Genomic DNA, 21,542 nt, shown 5'->3' on the forward strand with positions numbered 1-21,542 from the left:
AGATGGATGACAGTAATCCAAGTCCTTGACTTAGCCGGGACCTCTGCCCTGGTGAAGGCATCACAGAACCAAAGACGAGGAAAGCACAGAAGAAACAGCACAGCTTCCATATCACAATTCAGAACCAAGTCTCAGAGGGTATGTGCTGTCCTGGGGGCTGAGAGCCACTAAGCAGTCAGCTGATCACAAAGAGCCTCAAAGAAAGACTGTCCCAGGCACAACCAGCCCAGAAATGCCAGATTCACCTCCAATGGATCTTAGATATGCCAGCTGCGGCCAGGTGCGGTGGCTCACGCCTGTAATCCCAGCACTTTGGGAGGCCGAGGTGGGCGGATCACAAGGTCAAGAGAGCGAGACTATCCTGGACAACATGGTGAAACCCCGTCTCTACTAAAAATACAGAAATTAGCTGGTCGTGGTGGCACATGCCTGTAATCCCAGCTACTCGAGAGGCTGAGGCAGGAGAATTGCTTGAACACAGAAGGTGGAGGAGGTTGCAGTGAACTGAGATCATGCCACTGCACTCCAGCCTGGCGAAAGAACAAGACTCCGTCTCAAAAAAAAAAAAGAAAAGATATGCCAGCTGCACTGGTCCTAGCTGTGGCCCCAGAATGGGCAATCTCCATTCCTGCCCAGACCTGTACATGGAGCTGGCAGAGTGGGCCTGGCCTTATCTGCTTGGGCCAGCAATTGGCTGGGTCAGCCAGACATTCCAGAGGTCCAGCCGGCCATGCCTGCAGCTGCAGAAACACTCAGCAGAGGGGCCCTCCCTGCCATCCAGATTACAGAGAAGCAGGAGGCCCTGAGGGCAGTGAGGAGACCTCCTGATGAACGCACCATCCCAAACCTGGGAGCAGCATCTGAGTTTGCTTCAAAAGCACTTTCCGTTGACTTCAATGACGTGTGTGTTTTAGCTCAAAGGAAACTTACCCAGCCACATTGGACAGGTCTAGGTGCTTCTGAACCTCCAGCAGAACCTCCCGGAAGAAGCGAAGGCGTTTCTCCTCGAACTGCTGGCACTGCTCAAACACCTGCTCCATGTTCTCCATGTACTGGGGTGTGCCCTGGTCGAGCTCCTTCAGGGACTTCTCATACTTCTCTCTGGTCTAAAGGAAAATCCAGGCACAAGACAAAGGTTTATTTCCATTCAGCCCTTGGCTCACCGCGCCCCTAGAGTGTCTCAGGCCTCCCCAGATTCCAAATGCAAAGAAAAAACAGGAGCTCTGGATTCTGACAGACTTCAAGTTCAAGTCCCAGTCCCTCCACTCCTGCAAGGTAAATCACACTCCTGCCATCTGCTCTGTCTCTCAGCTGGAGCAAGGCCCAGACAGATAGATGCTGGCAAAGGGCAGTCTCCCCAGAGCTCAGTGTGTATGGTCTTGAGCATGCCACACACCCATGTCCTCTTCTCCCTGTGGGGAAAGGCTGTGCCTGGCTACCATCAAGCCTCAGATCTGGCCCACAGCAAAGGTGGGGCTGGGGCTGAATCCTGCAGCTCTCTTGGAGCCTCACTGTCCTTTATTAGATGAGGACATCTCTCCTTCACAGTGTTCTGATATGTAAATGATGGGCTGCAGGAAGAAGGCATTCAAAAAAAGTCCTCCTTCTCTTGTCTTTTAGCCCACTCCGTCCCCCTCCCACAGCTGCTCCCTCCCAGACTGTCCCAAGAAGGGGTTTTACAAGGCAGGAATGTTAAAAGCAGGTGTGGCCTATCTCAAGAATACCCAGGGGCAGCTAGAAAATGTGTGAAATTCCTAAGACATGGCTAAAGTGGGCACATTCATCTGGTGGGGATGTGCCTCAAGGTCAATGACCTCACACTGGTACACACTTCCCCGCACCCCCTCATCTCGGCTTGCAGGGCCACCAGTTTGGTGGCCAGGTGGTTTTGTTAGTTGGTGGGATCATGGTCGTGCTGGCCCCCTGGGGTGGGTGAGAGACAGCAGGGCTGGGGCCACCTATTTATTGCAATTCTTTCTACTATGGGGGTAGTCACGGGCTCCACTCAGGTCTAAGCTTTGCTGTCCCTAACAACATGTGCAGGGCCTTCTGAGGAAGGATGGAGCGCTTCCCAAGACACTGCAGGCCTATCGGGCACCCTCTCTGTCCCCAGCTGGGACTGAGTCTACCCTGCCCATGCGGCTCCCCTCCCAGATGCTCTCCTCTGACTCATGTGGCTCAGAGCCCTGGAAGACTCTTCTTCAGGCTCCAAAGCAACTCCTCTTCTTGAAGGCTTCCCCAGCCTTGTGAGACCAGGTCCCACCCCGCCCTCTAGGGCCCTGACTCCTGCCCCTTTCTCCTCTCCTGGTATCCGGGTCCTTGCTCTGCTTCTCAGCCTCCTAAGATGGCTGGGCTTGGGTCCTCTGTGCCTACAGGAAAAGGCCACCCCTGCCAGGGCTGGGGCATGCCCAGTGGAGAGAGAGCTCCACAGCGCTGTGGCTATTCCCTTATTCCCCACCGCCAACCACGCTGCCCACGCCCACTACCTGGCAGCCCTGCATGGGAGCCTAGCTCAGAAGCCCAAGACACAGCTTGGCTGTGGGTTCAGCACCCAGCATCTGGAGGATACAGCTGAAGTGACACAGAGCAGCCCCATCTCAGGAGCCTTCAAGACACAATAGCCTCCCAGGAGCTCTCAGGGTACTCAGTGGCAACAAGATGCTCCACCTCTGGGCTGCCCCTGCCCTCAGCCTGTGCCGACCCTGCTAGCCCCAAGTCCTGCCCCCAGCACAGGCCAGGTACTGAGCAGGGTCATCACTGTTCTGGAAATCCCCTTGCAGGGCATATAAAGTTCTCAGCGAACACCCATGGAGTAAAACAAGAGGCGGCCTTCACCCTTAGGTGGATTGTAATATTTTAGCACTAAATGCAAAAAGTTCTTTTCTGATGGATGTTACAAGATGTAGTTGATGGCTGATAAAAAAACATGAAAGTACATGTGCAACCAGTCAGCAGTGGTATGTATCTAAGTATGTATGTATGTATGTATGTATGTATGTATGTATGTATGTATGTACCTACCTACTTACCTACTTTAGAGATGAGGTCTCACTCTGTCACCCACTCTGGAGTGCAGTGGTATGACCACAGCTTGCAGCAGCCTTGAACTCCTGGGCTCAGGCAATCCTCCCGCCTCAGCCTCCGAAGTAGCTGGGACTACAGGCACGTGCTACCACACCCAACTAAATTTTTAAATTTTTTGTAGAGATGAGGTCTCACTATGTTGCCCAGGCCCGTGTGCCGGATTTTGGAAACTGCGTCAAGAAGGGTGGTGGGGAGGGACTGGCCTCCTCTCCAGAGCTCTAGGCCCACAAGGACCTCTCACATCCTGTAGTCACTGGCCAGACCACAGAGGCAGGGAGGGTCCCAGGAGGGAACCCACTACAAAGTGTCCCAGTCATCCTGCCAGATGCTTATGTCCAACCTCGCGCCCTGGGCCTGTTCTGCAAAAGTCTGAGTTGATGTTCTGGGTGGCTGTCAAACACGAAAGGCCTCTCTTCCTCTTCATCTCCGTCTCCCTTTCTGTCACACAGGCATGCCCCTGCCCAACATGGAGAAGCCCCATCTTTCCTCTAGGCACCTTTTTGGGCACCTGATTCCCTGGGATTCTGGCAAAGGCCCGAGAGTTCTCCGGGACCTTGTGCTTCTTGAGCCCAGGTGCCTCCCACTCAGTAGTTGGTTCCAGGCTCCTCACGTGATCCCACCGTGGAGGCACCTGGGCTGCTTCAAAAGCCCAGATTCCTGGCTCCAGCAATGGGAGTGAGAGGGGTTTCCCAGAGGATTCTGACACTTGGTCTGAGTGACGAACTCTCGTGTAGATGACGTGTTCCCCTTGCTACGCCGACGGCATAGCAGTGAGGAACAGTGGAGAAAGGGTATATGTATGGGCTTGAGGTCAGAAGTTCCTGCTCTCACCTGCTGCCTGGCATGTGACTTAACCTCTCTGATCTTGGTTTCCTTATTCACAAAACAGGGATGCCACCACCTAACTGACAGGGGCCGGGAAAGGTTGGTGGGTAGTGAAACCAGCTTAGGCCTCCTGCCTCCCCTCTGCCCATGTCCTCTTCCTGGAGTGCAGCCTCTCTCTACCTCATTCCGTCTCTCTCTGCAAATCTTGGTTGGGAATCTCCTCTCCAAACACTGAGGCAGGGCAGGCCCTCGGCAGTGACATCCCCCAGCCCTCACCCCTCATGGCTGAGCAAAGGAGGGGAGGTGGGGCTGAGGGCTGAGCCCCTCCCTTCCTGTGAACTTTTAAATCACAAGACGATGACGCTGTCTGGTTTTAAGTCCTGTGACTCCAGGACCTTCCAGGCAGAATCACTTATCTACACCTGCAGAGCACGTAATAGTTTACACAATGATTTCTCATTAACCCATGGGGCAGAAAATCTCCCCTTCACAACAGAAATGGAAGGGCACCCATGATGCCCCAGTGCCTGGTCACGGTCTCTCCTTGACCAAAGACCACCCTTCTGCCACCCCTGGCTCCATAGCCTCTGCCTCACTTTCGGGGCCTGTCACTGTGGAGACTGCAGGGCCCCTCCATTCCCCCTCCCACCTGACTCCCCCAGACAAGCGCTCCCAGCCTGCAGTCCCTCCCCCAGGTCTCTGCCCCCCAGCCCCTCTCCCTACACAAGCAGAGCAATCCTTCTAAACCATCTCACCCTCCTCACCTCCTCCCTGACCCCACCCAGGCTCAGGCCTTACCTGAGTGGCTCCTGGTCAGCAGCATCCTAATCTCCTTACTCAGCCCGGCTGTCCAGGCCACTGGTGATTTGGTCCTCATAACCCTCCATACCAGCTCACACCACACCCATTCACACCCACCACCGGCCACGCCCATGTTGGCACAAGCAGCTCCCTGCAGCAATCCCAGCTGTCCTTGTGTCTCTGAGCACCAAGAGCTGTCTCTTACCCCCAGCTTGCCCAGAGCCTGGCTCTGCCCCTTGACTAAGCAGGTACAGTGGCTATGGTGAGGTGAGGTGCTAGGGCACTCACCTGTGGCCTTCTTGAGGACAGGGGTGTGTTTTATTGGTTATTTATCCCTCTATCCACTCATTCACCCAAGCAGTTACAGAAGGCTATGTGCCAGACATGTGAACAATTGACACGGTGACACTCGACGTGTAAAAACAAGTGTACAGTTTACCTTAAGAACATCTTGCTTGCACTTCTCTATTTTGTCTTGCAATTTCTTGAGCTGTTCAGGGTTGAGGGATGGGTCTGCCTTGCTGTTGGCTTCTCGTGAGATAGCCAGCTTCTCCTCTTTGCACGCTGCATGGTGGGCTTTCTTTGCTGCTTCTACCTACAGGGAGAATGAGTTCCTGAATGCCATGTCGCTGGGAGTTCAGGATCCTCACTAGAGGTCACACAGACCATGGGAATGCTTGTGCTACCAAGAGGGGAAGAAAAGGCAGGTACAAAATTGTATGTATACCATCATAGCAACTAGTCACAACAGGAACGCACTCGACACATATTCATGGAGTACCTGCTTGTCCCGTGCATGGTTCGAGGCACCAGGAACACAGCAAGAAACACAAGGCCTTTGTGAAGCTTTCATTTGAGTTGCAGGAGGCAGATACAGTATAGGAAAAGTTACATGCCAGAGTCAATTAGAGGGCATTAAGTGTGCGGGAAGACAACAGAGACGGAGCATGGGGTGGGTGGAGAAAGCCACTGAGATGACATGGAACACGCACGTGGAGCGCACACGTGGAACGCGCACATGGAGGGGTTACGGGCATCCCAGGAAGACCATGCCAGGCCGCTGGATTGGCAAATACAAAGAAAGTTCCAAGGAGGAACCTAGCGTGAGAGAGACGACCATACTAGGGGGGCAGGGCCATCGGCCACATTTCCTCTTGTTTTAATGGCTTTTACACACACACACACACACACACACACACACACACACTCTTAACAGATCCTTCCTTATTTGAGCCAAAGCCACAAATTTCATTCTAGAGGGAAGGAGGAGTTTATAGCAAAGGCCTCATGAGACACAGACAGTTTCATTATGAATGGGGCCAGGGACAAAACAGAAGAGAAAGGAGATGCGACAAAAGCTAAGACACAGAGAAAACGAGACACAGAGAAAACCATCCGGAAGGACAGAGGCATGTTATGGATGATTCTGAGGAGGAGGAAGGCAGCGCAGGGCCAGAGAACAGCTGGGTGTTGGGGGTGGCACATCTACCGTCTAGTCCATTCCAGCAAGGAATGGGGGGCGAGGCTGCAGGCAGGGGCGGGGCACACAAGCTGAGGGCTGGGGTGGACAGATGACAGCCTCCAACTAGCCGAGGCTCGACAAAACTCAATGGCTTTGGTTGCTACTTTTAGAAAAACAGGTATCAATGTTACTTGAAATTTTGGGAGAAAAACCCATGCAAGAGAAAGAAAAATGCAAACTATTTCTTTCTATCGTCAAAGGGACTTTTAAAAAAATAAAGTGAAAGCAAGTTTATTAAGAAAGTAAAGGAATAAAGAAAGGCTACTCCACACGCAGAGCGGCCAAAGGGACTTTTTTTTTTTTTTTTTTTTTGAGACGGAGTCTCCCTCTGTCACCAGGCTGGAGTGCAGTGGCGCGATCTCGGCTCATTGCAACTTTCACCTCCCGGGTTCAAGTGATTCTCCTGCCTCAGCCTCCTGAGTAGCTGGGACTACAGGCGCCCGCCACCATGCCCTGCTAATTTTTGTACTTTTAGTAGAGATGGGGTTTCATCATGTTGGCCAGGATGGTCTCAATCTCCTGACCTCATGATCCGCCTGCCTCAGCCTCCCAAAGTGCTGGGATTACAGATGTGAGCCACCGCGCCCGGCCAGGACTTTTAAGTCTCCACCAGACACTTCCCCAGGGTTGGGAGAAGTACTGTTAGTGGTTAAGAGCTTCGGCTTTGAGCTCTACCACCAATGTATGGTTCTGATCCTCAGTTACCAAATCTGTAAAATGGGTTGGTAGGATCAAATTTGAAGAATGCCCTGTAATTCCAGCACTTTGGGAGGCCAAGGTGGGTGGATCACCTGAGGTCAAGAGTTCGAGACCAGCCTGGCCAACATGGTGAAACCCCGTCTCTACTAAAAATACAAAAATTAGCAGGGTGTGGTGGCATGCACCGGTAGTTCCAGCTACTGGGAAGGCTGAGGCATGAGAATTGCTTGAACCCGGGAGGCAGAGGTTGCAGTGAGCTGAGATCGCACCACTGCACTCCAGCCTGGGAGAGAGAGTGAGACTCCATCTCAAAAAATAAAAATAAAAAATTTAAAGAATGCACATAGAGCATTCAGCGTCTTCAACCTGCGTAAATGTCAGCTACCATGGGCTTCTAGCCTGAGGAGTGGCTTTATCTCTACCAGGTCTGGCCTCCTGTGCCTACAGCCAGTGGCAGGAAGTGGCAGGAAGTCCTGGGTGCAGGAGGGGGTGCTGCTAGTGGAGTGCCAGGCAGAGCAAGGCCAGGCAGGGAAGCCTGCAGGACGGATGTACCTCTTTCAGCTTCTTGGCCCAGGGCTTCTGTGCCTTCCGAAAGCCGTCCTCGGCTTCCTTGGTCTCCTTGAAGCCGCCCATCATCTGCTTGTGAAAGGCTTCCTTCTGCCAGTTCTTGATCTTCTCAAAGTCATCGTTCATCAGTGAGGCCTTCACCTCGAGGTGCAGCTCGCTCACCCTCTCTGCCTCGGACATGAAGGCCATCCAGGCCTTCTCCACGGTCCCATACTGGGGCCCTGCGCAGGGGAGAGAAGCTGTGGGTCACTCAGTGCCGGCCATGGTGGGGTCTCCTCTGCTCACACCTCAGCTGTTCAATGTGGGCATTTAGACCACAGATGGTTTCCTTTCGGGGTTTCAGATATTTTTCTCTCAGGGACTCTGTGCCTTTTTCAGTTCCTGAAGCTGAATTTGCTCTGCCCCTCGTGTTAGGAAAATTGGGGGATTACATGCCTTTCTTTTATTTTTATTTTTGAGATGGAGTTTCACTCTTATTGTCCCAGCTGGAGCGCAGAGACGCGATCTTGGCTCACTGCAAACTCTGTCTCCTGGGTTCAAGCGATTCTCCTGCCTCAGCCTCCCGAGTAGCTGGGATTACAGGCGCCCGCCACCACGCCTGGCTAAATTTTTGTATTTTTAGTAGAGACGGGATTTCACCATGTTGGCCAGGCTGGCTGATCTCGAACTCCTGACCTCAGGTGATCCACTCGCCTCGGCCTCCCAAAGTGCAGGGATTACAGGCGTCAGCCATCACGCCCGGCCATGCCTTTCCTTTATTTAAAGCCACTGAACTCTATAAAAACCCAAATTTCCACATCTTAGAAGTCTTAATTTACTTAAAGGTGGCCAGAGAAGGGGGGACCTTCTGAAGTGAGCAGACGCTTCTCCCAGGTGTTGGACACCCCCCCCCCCCCACCATGCCAACGCTTCTCCTGGCGTGGCTCCTATCAGCCCTGCTTGGCCCCTGGCTAGCCCTACACTGCCTTCCTCTGCAGGACCGTGTTCATTCACTCCCAGAAAGAGCCTGGCTCTGAGCACAAGCTCAAGAACACTGTGGAATGAGGACTGTCCCCTCAACAGAATGGAAGCCCGTCCTGCAGGAGGAAGGAGAGGAGGAAGCAGGAGCCTGCTCTGGACCAGTATGGCAGGAGGGGCTGAGTCACCTCTCCCTAATCACTGTTCTCAGTCCCCGAGGCTCAGGAAGGAGGCCCTAATCCAGGCTGGCATTTCTATTCAGGCGATAGGGTGGGGTGGCGTGAGGCTGGAGGGAGGGAGAGCCACAACAGAGCTGGGGCAGAAATCAAGAAGATCCATGGCTGGTCTTCAAGGTGGTCACAGGGACAGTGACCAAGCGCGCTGAGTCATGACAGAGGTGGGCTGAGGGGAGGGCGGGCTGTGAGAACCCAGAGGGGGACACGTGACTCTGGGGCTTGGAGACAACAGAGAACAGCCCCGGAAGTTGGACCTCTCTGTGCCTTCGTGTCTACAAAATGAGCATATTCCTGTCCTGTCCACAATGTCACAGCCAGACCCACAAGGTGAGGGTGGTAAGGGTGCTCTGTAAACCTCAAGCTCTGACTGACAGCTGGATCCTGGGAGAGGGGCTGCAGCAGGTGGAAATGAAATGACGACAGTGCCACCGACCAAGGGAGCTGACCTATCCTAGGCCCCTCCTCTGCCACGTGCCTGCTCCACAGCCTGGGCACATACCCTGCCCTAAGGACTGTGCTAAGCCCACACATACAACCCATGTCAGCATCATGGGAAAGGACAGGCAGCTGGACTAGACCCGGATCGCGTGGGACCTGGCTCCCCTGATTGGCTGAGGACAGCTGGTCAGCACAGGAAAGGCTGCCCCAAAACACACCTTGAGAAACCCACGCTGCTCTGCTTCTGTGCCGGAAAGGCTGTAACCAGTCAAGTTCCCCCTTCACTGCTGGGAAGTGTGTTCTAAGCATGGCTCCTGTCCACACAACAGTGGCACTAATAAAGCTGCAGAATCTTCTGAGCTTTTCAGTGGGGACAGAAGGGGGTGAAACCTCTGCCATACAACACCTGTAATTATTCCCTTAAAATTTAAACTCAGACTGCCAGGTGTTGCCAGCTAGTCTTATCTGACCTGCTACATGGCCAAGTTTAAAAATAAACAGCTCTCAGTGTTAGCAACTAAGGTGCCGAGCAGCAAGGCCTTCCACGTGACAGGAACTTACCCGAGTTCTGAGTTAACTCGGCAAGTGCAAGTGTGTCCTATGGATGACAAGGGCTGTAGTCCTGTGTCCCCAAGGAAAGCGGACAAAAGCTCACAGAGCCTGTGCCTGCTGGTGATGGGCACTAATGCTCCCCATAAAAATCACACCCCGCTCTGGAACTGGGAAATGCACTCTTGCCCCAATCTTAAAAGACAGAAAACTGGCATAGAGAGGGTCACAACGTGCCCAGAGCCCCTAGCTGGGGTATAGCTGCCTCCAGGCCACAGGACCTGTGCTGGGGCCTCCCTACCCTTCTCCACGAGCTGCCTCCAGCGCCGGGCCCACTCAGTGAGCTGCTGCGCATACGCCTTCTCGATGCGTGCCCGCTCATGCAGGCAGTTCATGAGGTCGCTGCACAGGCGGTGGCCATCGTCGATCCGCTTCACAGTCCGCTTGTAGTTCCCGACCTAGGAGAGAGAACCAGCTGGGAGGCAGGTGGCTTGGGGCAGCCTGTCCTTGGCTGCGGCACAAATGGCCTCCATGCCAACCAGGCCCTGATGCACACCTGGGGTCATGTTTACCACACCCCTCTCCCAGAGTTTGAAAGGCACACCGTGTAGTTAGATAATGAGCCTCTATTTTTATTATGAATAAGATCATACACATCAGTGAACGCGGGCTTCTCAATGTTCTTTAGGTTGGGTACCAAGTAGAAACTGGGCTGTGGGTCAGGAAGGGCTACCATGGAGGAAGGGGCGGGGCTGAGGATGCCTAGAAGGGCACCTCACGCAGACTGAGGGGCTGGGGCCGGCTTCTTGGAGTAGGTGACATCTAACCAAAGCCTTCTGCTTTGATGTCATCCATCACGTGCTGGGTTATTACTTCCCAATCATAGCCGTAAAAACTCTTCCACTTCCTGAGCACCTACCATGTGCCAGACGACCTGCTAGGTGTTTTACACCTCCAAATACTGTCTCCCCTACCTAGTAGGAATAAGTGTCCCCATTTTAAAGATGAGGAAACAAAGGCTTAGAGAAGTTACGTGGTTTGTCAAGATCCTGCAGCCACAGTGGCTAGGCTGGAGTTGAAGGCAGTTGTTTTTTTTTTGAGACACAGTCTCGCTGTCGTCAGGCTGGAGTGCAGTGGCACGATCTCGGCTCACTGCAACCTCCGCCTCCCAGGTTCAAGTGATTCTTCTGCCTCAGCCTCCTGAGTAGCTGAGACTACAGGCACGCACGCCATCACACCCAGCTAGTTTTTGTATTTTTAGTGGAGACAGGGTTTCACCATGTTGGCCAGGATGGTCTCAATCTCCTGACCTTGTGATCCGCCCGCATCAGCCTCCCAAAGTGCTGGGATTACAGGCGTGAGCCAAAGGCAGTTTTTCAAAGGGTTCCAGGTAGGACTGTCTTGATGGCAAAGTTTTGTCAGGGCTAAGCTGAGTTTTGATTGCCTTTTTTTGTACATGAAAAGACTAGTTCATCTAAGTTATAAGTAATAAAAGAGTAACTGAGGAAATGTTAATGGCTAATTTGGGGTGAAAATGAAAATGTTCGATATGTTTAATTCGTTGAGCTGCTGGCTTGAAAGGATACAGTCGCTGATAACTTGCGCACCCAGAGGAAATATGACAGAAAAACGATCTCTTTTCAGCATTTTTCTCCCATTGCCTTCAAAAATCTTAGTCAACCCCTTGTCAGTTTTACCTTTTCTAAAATCTCTTTGCCTGGCCCTGCACAGAGATGGGCAAGGGGAGGGAAGGGGGCTGCAGCACCTGGAGGAAGGGCTGTCCCTGAGGCTGAGCTACATGGGCTGAGATGACTCCACTCCTAGGAGAACCAGAATCCTGGTGAAAAGCAAAGACCCCTGGAAGGTGGTTAGCCTGGGCAGCCTTCTCCAGAGGCAGATGAGACTTTCGGCTCTGCTCATTCTCTCCAAAGACCTCCCCCAGCAAGGCTGGCAGCTCGGCAGCTCGTCAAAACATGAGCTGAACCTGAGCGTCCACTCCAAACTCGAGCAGCTCCTGTGAGGAAGTCGAAAGTGAGCATTTTCACAGCTCATTGGAAGTGACATTATGTGGTCGCTTCCCTTAAAATGAGGCCTTACTGTCATTTTGAAATTTACAGCAGGACGAAAAAAATACCCAACAAGCAACTCAGTATCGCTGAGCTGGTGGTAGGAGGAGCTTAGGTAACATGGCCCTAACTTAGCCTTGACAGTCGACATGAAGCCACAACCCAGAGCTGGTTTTCATCTGCCTATTACCAACAGTATTCAAATTGGTAATCACCATCAAATCATGTATTTTGGCTCTCTTGAAATCTGCTTACCTCTCTGATTTTGAGAACCGTTGGTTAAAGGTTTAGGGAAAAGAAAAGGATATTTCTTAACAAGTCACATGTTGGTACCACCCATCGGCACACACAGGAGCTGCAATACACATTTAATTGACAACTCTTGAAATCTGGAAAGCCGCGATGAATACAGGAAGAGTGTTTCCGTAAGTATACGTTTCAGGTTTCCATGTAAGCTCCCAGTTGGTCCTAGTGGCTGTAGAGGAGCCTGTGCTGGTCCTGTGGCCACCGCTGGGGACAAGAGGCAAAGCTGGCTGAGCACAGAGCCAACGAGAGAAGGGGAGTATGCCAAACAGTTGGGACCGAGGCACCGCAGCAACATCAGCCCTGCTGTCCCTTTAATGAAAGGACTGTGTGGTGGCCCGTGACAGGCCATCGCTGGAAGTCTCTATCGCCATAAACCACCAGGGACAGAGCAATGTGGTCTTCCCACTTCCCTGGGCAAAGCACTGCAGTCGTCCCAGGAGCAGAGCTACTGCTGGCTGTTTCTCTAGGTTGAGATGGCATCTACACACAGGCAAAATTGCCCACTACAGGGTACACTTAGATCTGAGTGTGGACAAACATATACCGCTGTCTACTGCCTCCACAGCAAGGAACAGGACACTTCCATCTCTCATCAAGTGCCTTTGTGCCCCCTTGCAGCCCATCCCCTCCCCACACAGCCCCCAGCAACCACAGACATGATTTCTGCCCCTTTCCCAGGATGGCAAGGATATATGGGATACACAGTATGCAGCCTGGCTTTTGAGACTGGCTTCTGTCACCCACCATAATGCTTCTGAGACTGATCCACATTGCTGTCTACGTCAGAAGGTCATTCTTTCTTACTACTAAGTAGTATTCGATTGTGTAGTTATACCACTCTTTTGTTTATCCATATTCTTCCTGCTGAAGGTTGCTTGGGTCATTTTCAGTTTGGGGGAATTATGAATAAAGAAGCTATAACATTCATCTATTGATCTTTTGTGGGGACATAAGCTTTCATGTCTCTTGGGTGAATACCTAGGAGTGGAAATGTTACATGGCACATGTACGTTTAACAAAACTGCCGAACTGCTATCCAAAGTGACTGTACCGCTGTGCATTGCTATCAGCAACGTATGAGACTTCCGTGTCCTGCATGCTCCCAGCACTTAGTATTGTCAGGGTGTTTTGTTCTGTTTTGTTATTTTTAGCCATTCTACTTAGTGCAGCAATATTGCATTGTGATTTTAATTTGCATCTTTCTGAAGTCTAATAATACTAAAAATCTTTTCTTATGACTATTTGCCATCTGTATGCCTCCTTGAGTAAAGTTTGTTCCTTTTTTTTCTTTTTGAGACAGGGTCTTGCTTTGTTGCCCAGGCTAGAGTGCAGTGTCACAATCATGGCTCACTGTGGCCTTAACCTCCCAGGCTCAAGTGATCCTCCCACCTCAGCCTCCAGAGTAGCTGGAACTACAGGTGCGCACCACCACACCTGGCTAATTTGTGTATTTTTTGCAGAGACAGGGTTTTGCCATGTTGCCTAGGCTGGTCTTGAATTCCTGGGCTCAAGCGATCCTTCCACCTTGGCCTCCCAAAGTGTTGGGATTACATGTATAAGCCACAGCGCCTGGCCTGTTCCCTTTTTAATACATTTTTTAAAAAATCAAACGTATAATAATGACTAGTTTTTAAAATGCAAGAAAATTAATTTTCAAATATTTGACAAATCGATCATACATTAAAATCAGCACATACATAGTTAACTATTTCTGCTCTATCAGTTTTGTAATTAAAAACCTCTCTTCTACTTTTTCGAAACATGAGGTTGTTTTGGGATAGCCAAATGGTAGAAAACTGTAGGTAGAAACTGAATATAAGCATGCTTTCTTCCAAACATATTAATTGCTTCATTCACAAAATCCTCGTTTTTGAACCAGGTATGAAGCTATGTTCCTAACTTCCTCTAAATTCAGGCTCACTCGACTCAGAAACTAAGCTACCAAAGACAAATGCTCAGCATACATGTGCCTGGACATCCGTTCACTCCCCTGAGGGACTGCCTGGCAGACGGAGGGCCAAGCATGTACCTACTGAGGGACTCAGCGCTTGGGCACAGGGCACTGGAACTGGGGCACTGGGAAGAGGGGGTGAGAGGTATCCTGAAGGCAATATCCAAAGGGCATCTTCAAGGACAGGTAGGAGGCTGGCCAGATTAAAGGTGAGGCCAGGGAAATAATTCCAGGCACAGGGAACAGCACTGGCAAAAGGAAGGTGTGTCCACATGGCGACCCTGGGGCCCTGAGAGAAGTCAGCTGGGACTGGAACACAGAACACAGGGAGTGACTGGCAATGAGGGAGGGCAGATGCTGAGAAACTGGGAAGGCTAGGCCTGCATCCTGAACCGTGTCAGGCTTGGGGACTGGTGGGGCTCAGAAGGCTGGCGGGGGTGGGGACATCCTGGAAGGAAGAATTGAGAGCAGCCTCCAGAGAACGGGGCTGCTCAGTGGAACCCAGGGCAGGCGAGCCGAAAAAGGGAGCTGCCCATCCTCCAGGTGGAGGATGCGGGGAGAGAGGTCATGGGATCCCGGGCTCCCAGACAGGTTTCTCTGCATACAGCACCCCTGCCTTCTCCAGGCTGTGCCCACCTTGGGAAAGAGAACCTCCTTCCTTCTTTTTTTTTTTTTTTTTTTTTTGAGACAGTTTCGCTCTTCTTGTCCAGGCTGGAGCGCAATGGTGAGATCTCAGCTCACCACAACCTCTGCCTCCTCGGTTCAAGCGATTCTCTTGCCTCAGCCTCCCGAGTAGCTGGGATTACAGACATGCGCCACCACGCCTGGCTAATTTTGTATTTTTAGTAGAGACGGGTTTTCTGCATGTTGGTTAGGCTGGTCTCGAACTCCCGACCTCAGGTGATCTGCCCACCTCACCCTCCCAAAGTGCTGGGATTACAGGTGTGAGCCACTGTGCCCGACCGAGAACCTCCTTTCTAGGGTCCTCTGGAGGCCGCTCTCCTGCCTCCCAGGGATGGACCTTGGGGGCCACATCTCTCACAATCAAGCTCTGCTTCCAGGGAATCCACCCCCTTCCCCATGCCCTTCCCCGAGCCCAGGACTCACCCTGCCGCCTGCCCTCCTCCAGGCCGCACTCACTCCCTCTCAGTGAGCCAGGCTTCTAATCGTTCCTCTGAGAACCCAGTGTCAGCCAAGCCTCAGTTTTAAAGTCGGCTAGGATGAGGTGGCGGCTGGAATCTCAACCATCCCTGTGCAGAAACATCCGTGCAATCAGGAGCAGAGAAAGGGGCTCTACCTGAAACCCAGCGGCTTATTGTCATAGGCGTGCTGGGGGGACAATCCGAAGAGGCCACATCAGCTCCTCCTCCATCCTGCATGCATCTGTTGTAAACAGTCCAGAGGTGCCTTTCACAAGGACGCTGGAGAAGGTCTGCTGTGCAGACACAGGACCATGCCAAGCTCTGTGGTGCTCCCAACCCCTAATACCTTCAGACTCTGGGCCCTAAGAGGGTGTGGACCTGTGTCTTTCTAATCCACCACTCTTTCTCCATTGCTTTCCACAGGGTCTACCGCACAGCAGGCACCCCATAAAAATGTGAGGTAAAACCATCACATGACCAGAAGAAAATGTACGTGAATACCTTTGTGACTTAGGGTATGGCTCCTTAAACAAAATTTTTCTTTTTCTTTTTTTTTGAGACGGAGTCTAGCTCTGTTGCCCAAGCTGAAGTGCAGTGGTGCGATCTCGGCTCACTGCAACCTCTGCCTCCCGGGTTTAAGCTATTTTCCTGCCTCAGCCTCCCGAGTAGCTGGGATGACAGCACCCAGAGCACACAGAGATGCCTCTGTATGTGGGTGCCCAGAGGGATGCGCCTGAGAACAGCAAGGCAGCTCTACGCCTGTGGAATGGCAACCACCAGAGAGCGGGAAAGGCCAAGCGTGGGCAGAGGTGGGTGTACAGCACCCTTTACTGGATATACTGGTGGAAACAGAGTGGGCAGGCCTCTGTGCACAACTAGGCAGTGATTAAGTCATGAAGCATGCAAGTGCCCTACGATGACCCAGCAGCTTCATTCCGGGCTTAGTAAATCCCCATAGAAGTGTTCCCTTCGGTCCCAGGACAGGTAGGGGGCCTCTCCCTGGGGAATGCACAGGTAAGCACGGGGCCCAGCAGTGCAGCGGGAGGAAGGTTGTGCACGACTACGCCAACACACTGACCCAGAACAGAAACAGAATGATGTGGGGCATGATGCCATTTACATCAATTAAGAATGTGTGCACATGAAGTAGGGGTGCGAAGTTTATGAGAGCCGATGCTAACAAAAGCTGTAACATCAGAAATGGGGAGGGGGCCTAGGTATCAACTGCAGGTGAAGAAATAGAGACAGGAACGGTTATTGATGAGCGAGTTCCCCTCCTACCTGCCCCCATCCCAGCTCTCTGTGAAGTCTTGGCTCCTTTTCCCCACGCAGGCTTCCCTGATGCAGCCCGTCCTTGCTGGAGCACCAGCGTGGAGCACTGACCCAGTCTACACCACCTGCACCCACAGACAGGGGAGACTCATCTGAGGACTCCTGCCATCTGGTCCAGCTGGGGGCCATGATGGCCCTTCCGAACACCGTCCCCATGCCCCTCGGGTCACAGCTCGTCTCAAAATTGCCTCGAGCACATTAGCCTCACTTCCCTAGCTAGACTGCAAGTCTCCTGGCAACAGGTACCACACACTGAGTGATTTTCACTAGCGACGGCATCATAATAGAGCATGCCCATACTTGGCCAGGCAGGGTACTGACAGTTTTCCATGCCACCCCACTTAATCTTGTGACAGTGCTAGCCAGGGGATACTATTAATATCCATTTTTAAAAATTAAATTAAATTTTATTATTTTATTTGCGAGAAGGGTCTCATTCTATTGCCCAGGCTGGAGTGCAGTGGCACAATCACAGAGGCGCGACCTTCCCGTCTAAAGCGATCCTCCTGCCTCAGCCTCCGAGTAGCTGGGACCACAGGTATGTACCACTACACCTGGCTAATTTTTTATATTTTTTGTAGAGACAGGCTCTTACTATGTTGCCAGGGCTGATTTTAAACTCCCAGGCTCAGGCAATCCTCCCACCTCGGCCTCCCAAAGTGCTGGGATTACAGGCATGAGCCACTGCACCCGACCTAGTGTCCCTATTTTAGAGAAAAGGAAACTCAAGTTTGAAAGATGCAGTCACTCATGGTCATGCAACAGAAAGAGAGGCCACCTGCCCAAACCTCCCTCGGGCCGGGATCAGAGCTGGTGTAAACTGAGACTTACCGAGTCAACATGAGATGGTGCGTGTGCTTCCAGCCAGCCCTGTGGGCTCCAGCAAGTCACAAACAGAATTCCAGACTCCAAGCAGCACACAGGCCCTGCTCCTGTCCCCACCATATGCCAACGAAGTTCCCAGGAACCCCAAGCCTGTAAACTTCTAGGACCGGTTGCCAAGGATGACCTTGATTTTAACCTCAGGATGATCTTCCCCTTTAATCTGTGGCCCCGAAGGCACAAGCACCACAACCGCTCCCTCTGCACCCTGGAGAGGAAGGGTCAAGGCTGAGCCAGCTGTGCCAAGCTGACCTACAGAAGAGCTCCCGGTGGTACCCCTCGCCAGGCAAGCCCATGGAACCAGAGTCAAATGTTTTATCCAAAGCTGACCAAGCATGCCAAGAAGCTCTAGCATCTCCTCTGTCAGCCTGGCAGACAAGGATGAGGCAACTCTTTAGGAATTCCTTAATTCCCAAGTCTGCAGTTGGCAACAAGACGGGCAAAATGCTTTCGATATCTTGTTCAAATCCATCGGATTTCCCAGCCCTAACCACACCTCCTTCCCTTCACCTGCTCTGATGAGGGGAGCAGCACAGATCTGGCCCTGCCCCGAAATGTGTAACTTTGTACAAGTCCCTCTCCGTATATTTCTGTCCTTTCAGTTGTCAGGTAGAGTCAGAGCTATTCCTGTGAGGACCAAATGGCCCAGGATAGGAGGGGTTTACACTGCAGGGTAGGTTTCTTCCCAGCCAGCTGTGCTCTCCGCCTGCCACGGCGATCGCCTGATAAGACCTAACTTCTTGCCAAGCCATTTCTTCACCCTGTCTGGGGGTCGGGGTGGGGGGTGAGGTGAGCCTTCACGATTCCAGGGTTTCCGATTGAAGATGATGTTGGTGCTTCCTGGCATACCTGACCAGCTCTGGGCCAGACATTTGACTCTGGTTCCACGGGCTTTGCCTGCAGGGGCACCACCAGGGCGTCTTCTTTCCGTGGCTCGGCTCGGACCAGCTGGCTCGCCCCTGGCCCTTCCTCTCCAGGGTGCAAAGGGAGCAGTTTCCAGTCTGCCGATGCCACCAGCTGGCTGGCTCCCCACTGAAGCATTCATCACTCCATTTCTGAGCGTCTGGCAACACTCTCTTGCCACTGAGAGGTATTTAAGGAACATCCACTGTGTGTGAAGGGCCATGAGGCCCTAGGGATATAGTGGTGAACAAACTGCCATGGGACTGTCCCTCATGGAACTTATGGCCAGAAAAATAATGCAATGAGACAGTGACACATTCTGAGAAGGAACACTCTGGGTGGTCAGGGCTGCCTGGAGGAAGTGATGTTTGAGGTGGTAGCTGAAGGCAGCTCTGAGGCAAGGCCGCTTTCTCACAGCTGAGGAAAATGCCATGAGGCCCACGGAGAGTGAGCTGGGGGCTCTGCTGCCCCAGGACACCTCCCCCACAGATCACCCCTCCCCCTGGTGGACATGTGCTGTCGCATGCCAAAATGCATCAAAATAGTGGGTTCTGAGGGCAACTACTATGCCTCTATATGTCTCCATCATCCATGCCAGGCAGAGAGAGGACACCCTATCTTCTCAGAGCCCAAATAGTGCTGGGAGCTGGGATTTCCATTCCCCCCGGAAGGGAAGGGACTGAGAAGTCATTGAGATCTCAGAGGCATGGCCAACCAAATAACTCATGTTCCTTTATCTATCAGTTCTTTTTTTTTTTGAGATGGAGTCTCGCTCTGTTGTCCAGGCTGGACAATGGCGCATCTCGACTCACTGCAACCTCTGCCTCCTGTGTTCAAGCGATTCTCCTGCCTCAGCCCCCCAAGTAGCTGGGATTACAGGCGTGCGCCACCATGCCCGGCTAATTTTTGTATTTTTAGTAGAGACAGGGCTTCGCCATGTTGGCCAGGCTGGTCTTGAACTCCTGACCTCAAGTGATCCACCCACCTCAGCCTCCCAACGTGTTGGGAATACAGGCGTGAGCCACCGCACCCGGCCTATTTATCAGTTCTTAATCCTGCGAGTCACAGGAGCTCTCTCCATCGTAGCTAAAAGGAATCAACTCTTAGCACGTCATCAGCCAGTAACCTCACGGCCGGCAGAAGAGCAACTCCCGGTGCTTCTGCCACATTCCAGAGAGAGTCACGTAAGCACAGCCAGCTGCAGGGCCTCACCGGGCCTTCACTGCAGCTACAAAGCTTTCAGGGAAATCCAGGGACTGAGTTACTTTATCCCTAAGCCAACTCGTGCCCCAGGCAGCTAGGGGGGGCTCCAGGACTGAGTCCCTTCTCCTCAGGACTGTGCCCTGCAGAGTCATTACCTCTCACCCACCTTCCCTGGGGAGGGTGTGCGTGTGCCTGGCAGATGTTGTAACCTGTACACACCTGCCAGGCGTCCCCATGGTGACAGCTTCAGGCAACTTTCTTCCAACCTATCCTAACCCCTACGCTGAATCTTCCTTTCCAAACAGGGATGACTGTTGATATTAGGGTTGTGAAATCTGTGATGTGTGTTTGAAAACACCAAAGAGTAACAGGGGTCCTTGAAAAACCATCTAGTCCGTGCCTTGCTTTCAGGTGCCAAACTGCAATTTCCACATCCTCATATCTATGGGATTCCACTCGTCCTGGTCCCCAAACTTCCTACCAGCTTGTCCACCACTGGGCTCCCAACTTGTCTCAGCCCTGGAATGTAGGCCCTAGGAGTTCCACACTTCGGTGCTACCTTGAACCACAAGCTCAGACTAACACCTAACCTCAATGGGGCTCCCCATCTGCAAATGAGGTGATGCTATTTACCTTGCAGGGCCCAAGAGGGTTAGAGATTCAGAATCGCCTTGAGTGTGATCTGCAATCCAGGCTCGATTCTGACCCAGCACTAGTCCTGTCCTTTCCTTGGGGCCTCACTTCTGTCTCAACTTGGGGTTTTCAGTTCTTGCTCCCAACACTGACTGGCCGTATCCTCTGTCCCTGAAACCTGTATCCTCAAGTACGAAGGTGAAGAAAATGGAGCTCACTACCCTGAAAGCACCCCTCGCTGTTTGATCATTTAAAAGCATGAATCCCAGATTTCAACAACCTTAAAGACCCATTGAGTTACGAATCTTTAACTGAAATGTTCAAAATGACAAAATAAAAAATAGATGACACAGAAACCCAGAGACTGCAATTTTCAGATCCTAACTCCAAAGGCAGAACACATAAGATAAATAACATAGAGAGAAAGGATGTGTTTATGCAAAGCTGTGTTGAACTAACTCTTCCTCAAGGCTGTCGGCCAGGCTCCCCATGCACTGCTCCCTTGGTGCGTGTTACACAGATGTCGAGAAGGCCCCGTGACACCCTACATGGCGTTCACATGCACAGCATATGCCACCCTGTGTGCCATCGCCCCCAAGACCCCATCCTGGAGCCCTGAGTCTCTGGGAAGACATGCACTGCTCACTCGCCTTCAGCCGAGCACCCAGCAAGTGGCAGGAATTTGGTACATGGCCGCCGTTTTTGCTCTCCCTCACTCCTCAGGGAGGTGCCCCCACTGATGCAGGCATCACCTTGCCGGAAGAGCTGCCACAGTGAGGTCACCTGCCTGGTCCCTAAGCTCGCTGAAGACCTGAGGCTTTTGGAAGAATTCCCAAGGCACCCCCTGACTGACAGGGTGTGTGAGAGACATGCAAAACTGGCTCAACCCCTTAGGTCCAAAGCCGATGATCTAGTGGGGAAACGCCAGCTGGGAAAAGCTGGAGGATCAATTCTTCCAGGAAGCCTCCCCACCTCCTTCCGTTCCCTCCTCTTCCCAGTTTGGTGCTTCCACAGCCCCCCATACTGCACTCCAGTCTACCTCCACCCTGGCCCTAGCCCCTGCACCCAAATCCTGGTTTACTTTATGACTCCTGTTACCCTACCAGTGCCTGCTACTGGAATGTGGGCTCCTCTCTCCACCTCTGTACCTGGGCACCCCAGCTCCGCCCCCCTGCACTGTGCCCAGCTCAAACAATCGTTTATCCACATGGGCACCCAGCTCCGCCCCCCTGCACTGTGCCCAGCTCAAACAATCGTTTATCCACATGGGCACCCAGCTCCGCCCCCCTGCACTGTGCCCAGCTCAAACAATCGTTTATCCACATGGGCACCCAGCTCCGCCCCCCTGCACTGTGCCCAGCTCAAACAATCGTTTATCCACATGGGCACCCAGCTCCGCCCCCCTGCACTGTGCCCAGCTCAAACAATCGTTTATCCACATGGGCA

The 21,542-nt window shown here is 52.4% G+C and overlaps 1 protein-coding gene across 10 annotated transcripts in view; it reads right to left on the bottom strand.

Annotated features, from left to right (window-relative positions):
* PACSIN2 (protein kinase C and casein kinase substrate in neurons 2) overlaps window positions 1-21,542 on the bottom strand; it is a 150,564-nt gene that overhangs the window by 13,655 nt on the left and 115,367 nt on the right. For all 10 annotated transcript variants that reach the window (XM_024239614.3, XM_054542937.2, XM_054542933.2 and 7 more), the window contains 4 exon segments: window positions 9,980-10,136; window positions 7,484-7,719; window positions 5,150-5,305; window positions 931-1,106 (listed from right to left, as the gene is read on the bottom strand). In XM_024239614.3, the coding sequence (XP_024095382.3) occupies window positions 931-1,106; window positions 5,150-5,305; window positions 7,484-7,719; window positions 9,980-10,136 (725 nt within the window).

The sequence above is a fragment of the Pongo abelii genome, chromosome 23, assembly GCF_028885655.2.
Source record: "Pongo abelii isolate AG06213 chromosome 23, NHGRI_mPonAbe1-v2.0_pri, whole genome shotgun sequence".
In the NCBI taxonomy this organism is placed as follows: Eukaryota; Metazoa; Chordata; class Mammalia; order Primates; family Hominidae; genus Pongo; species Pongo abelii.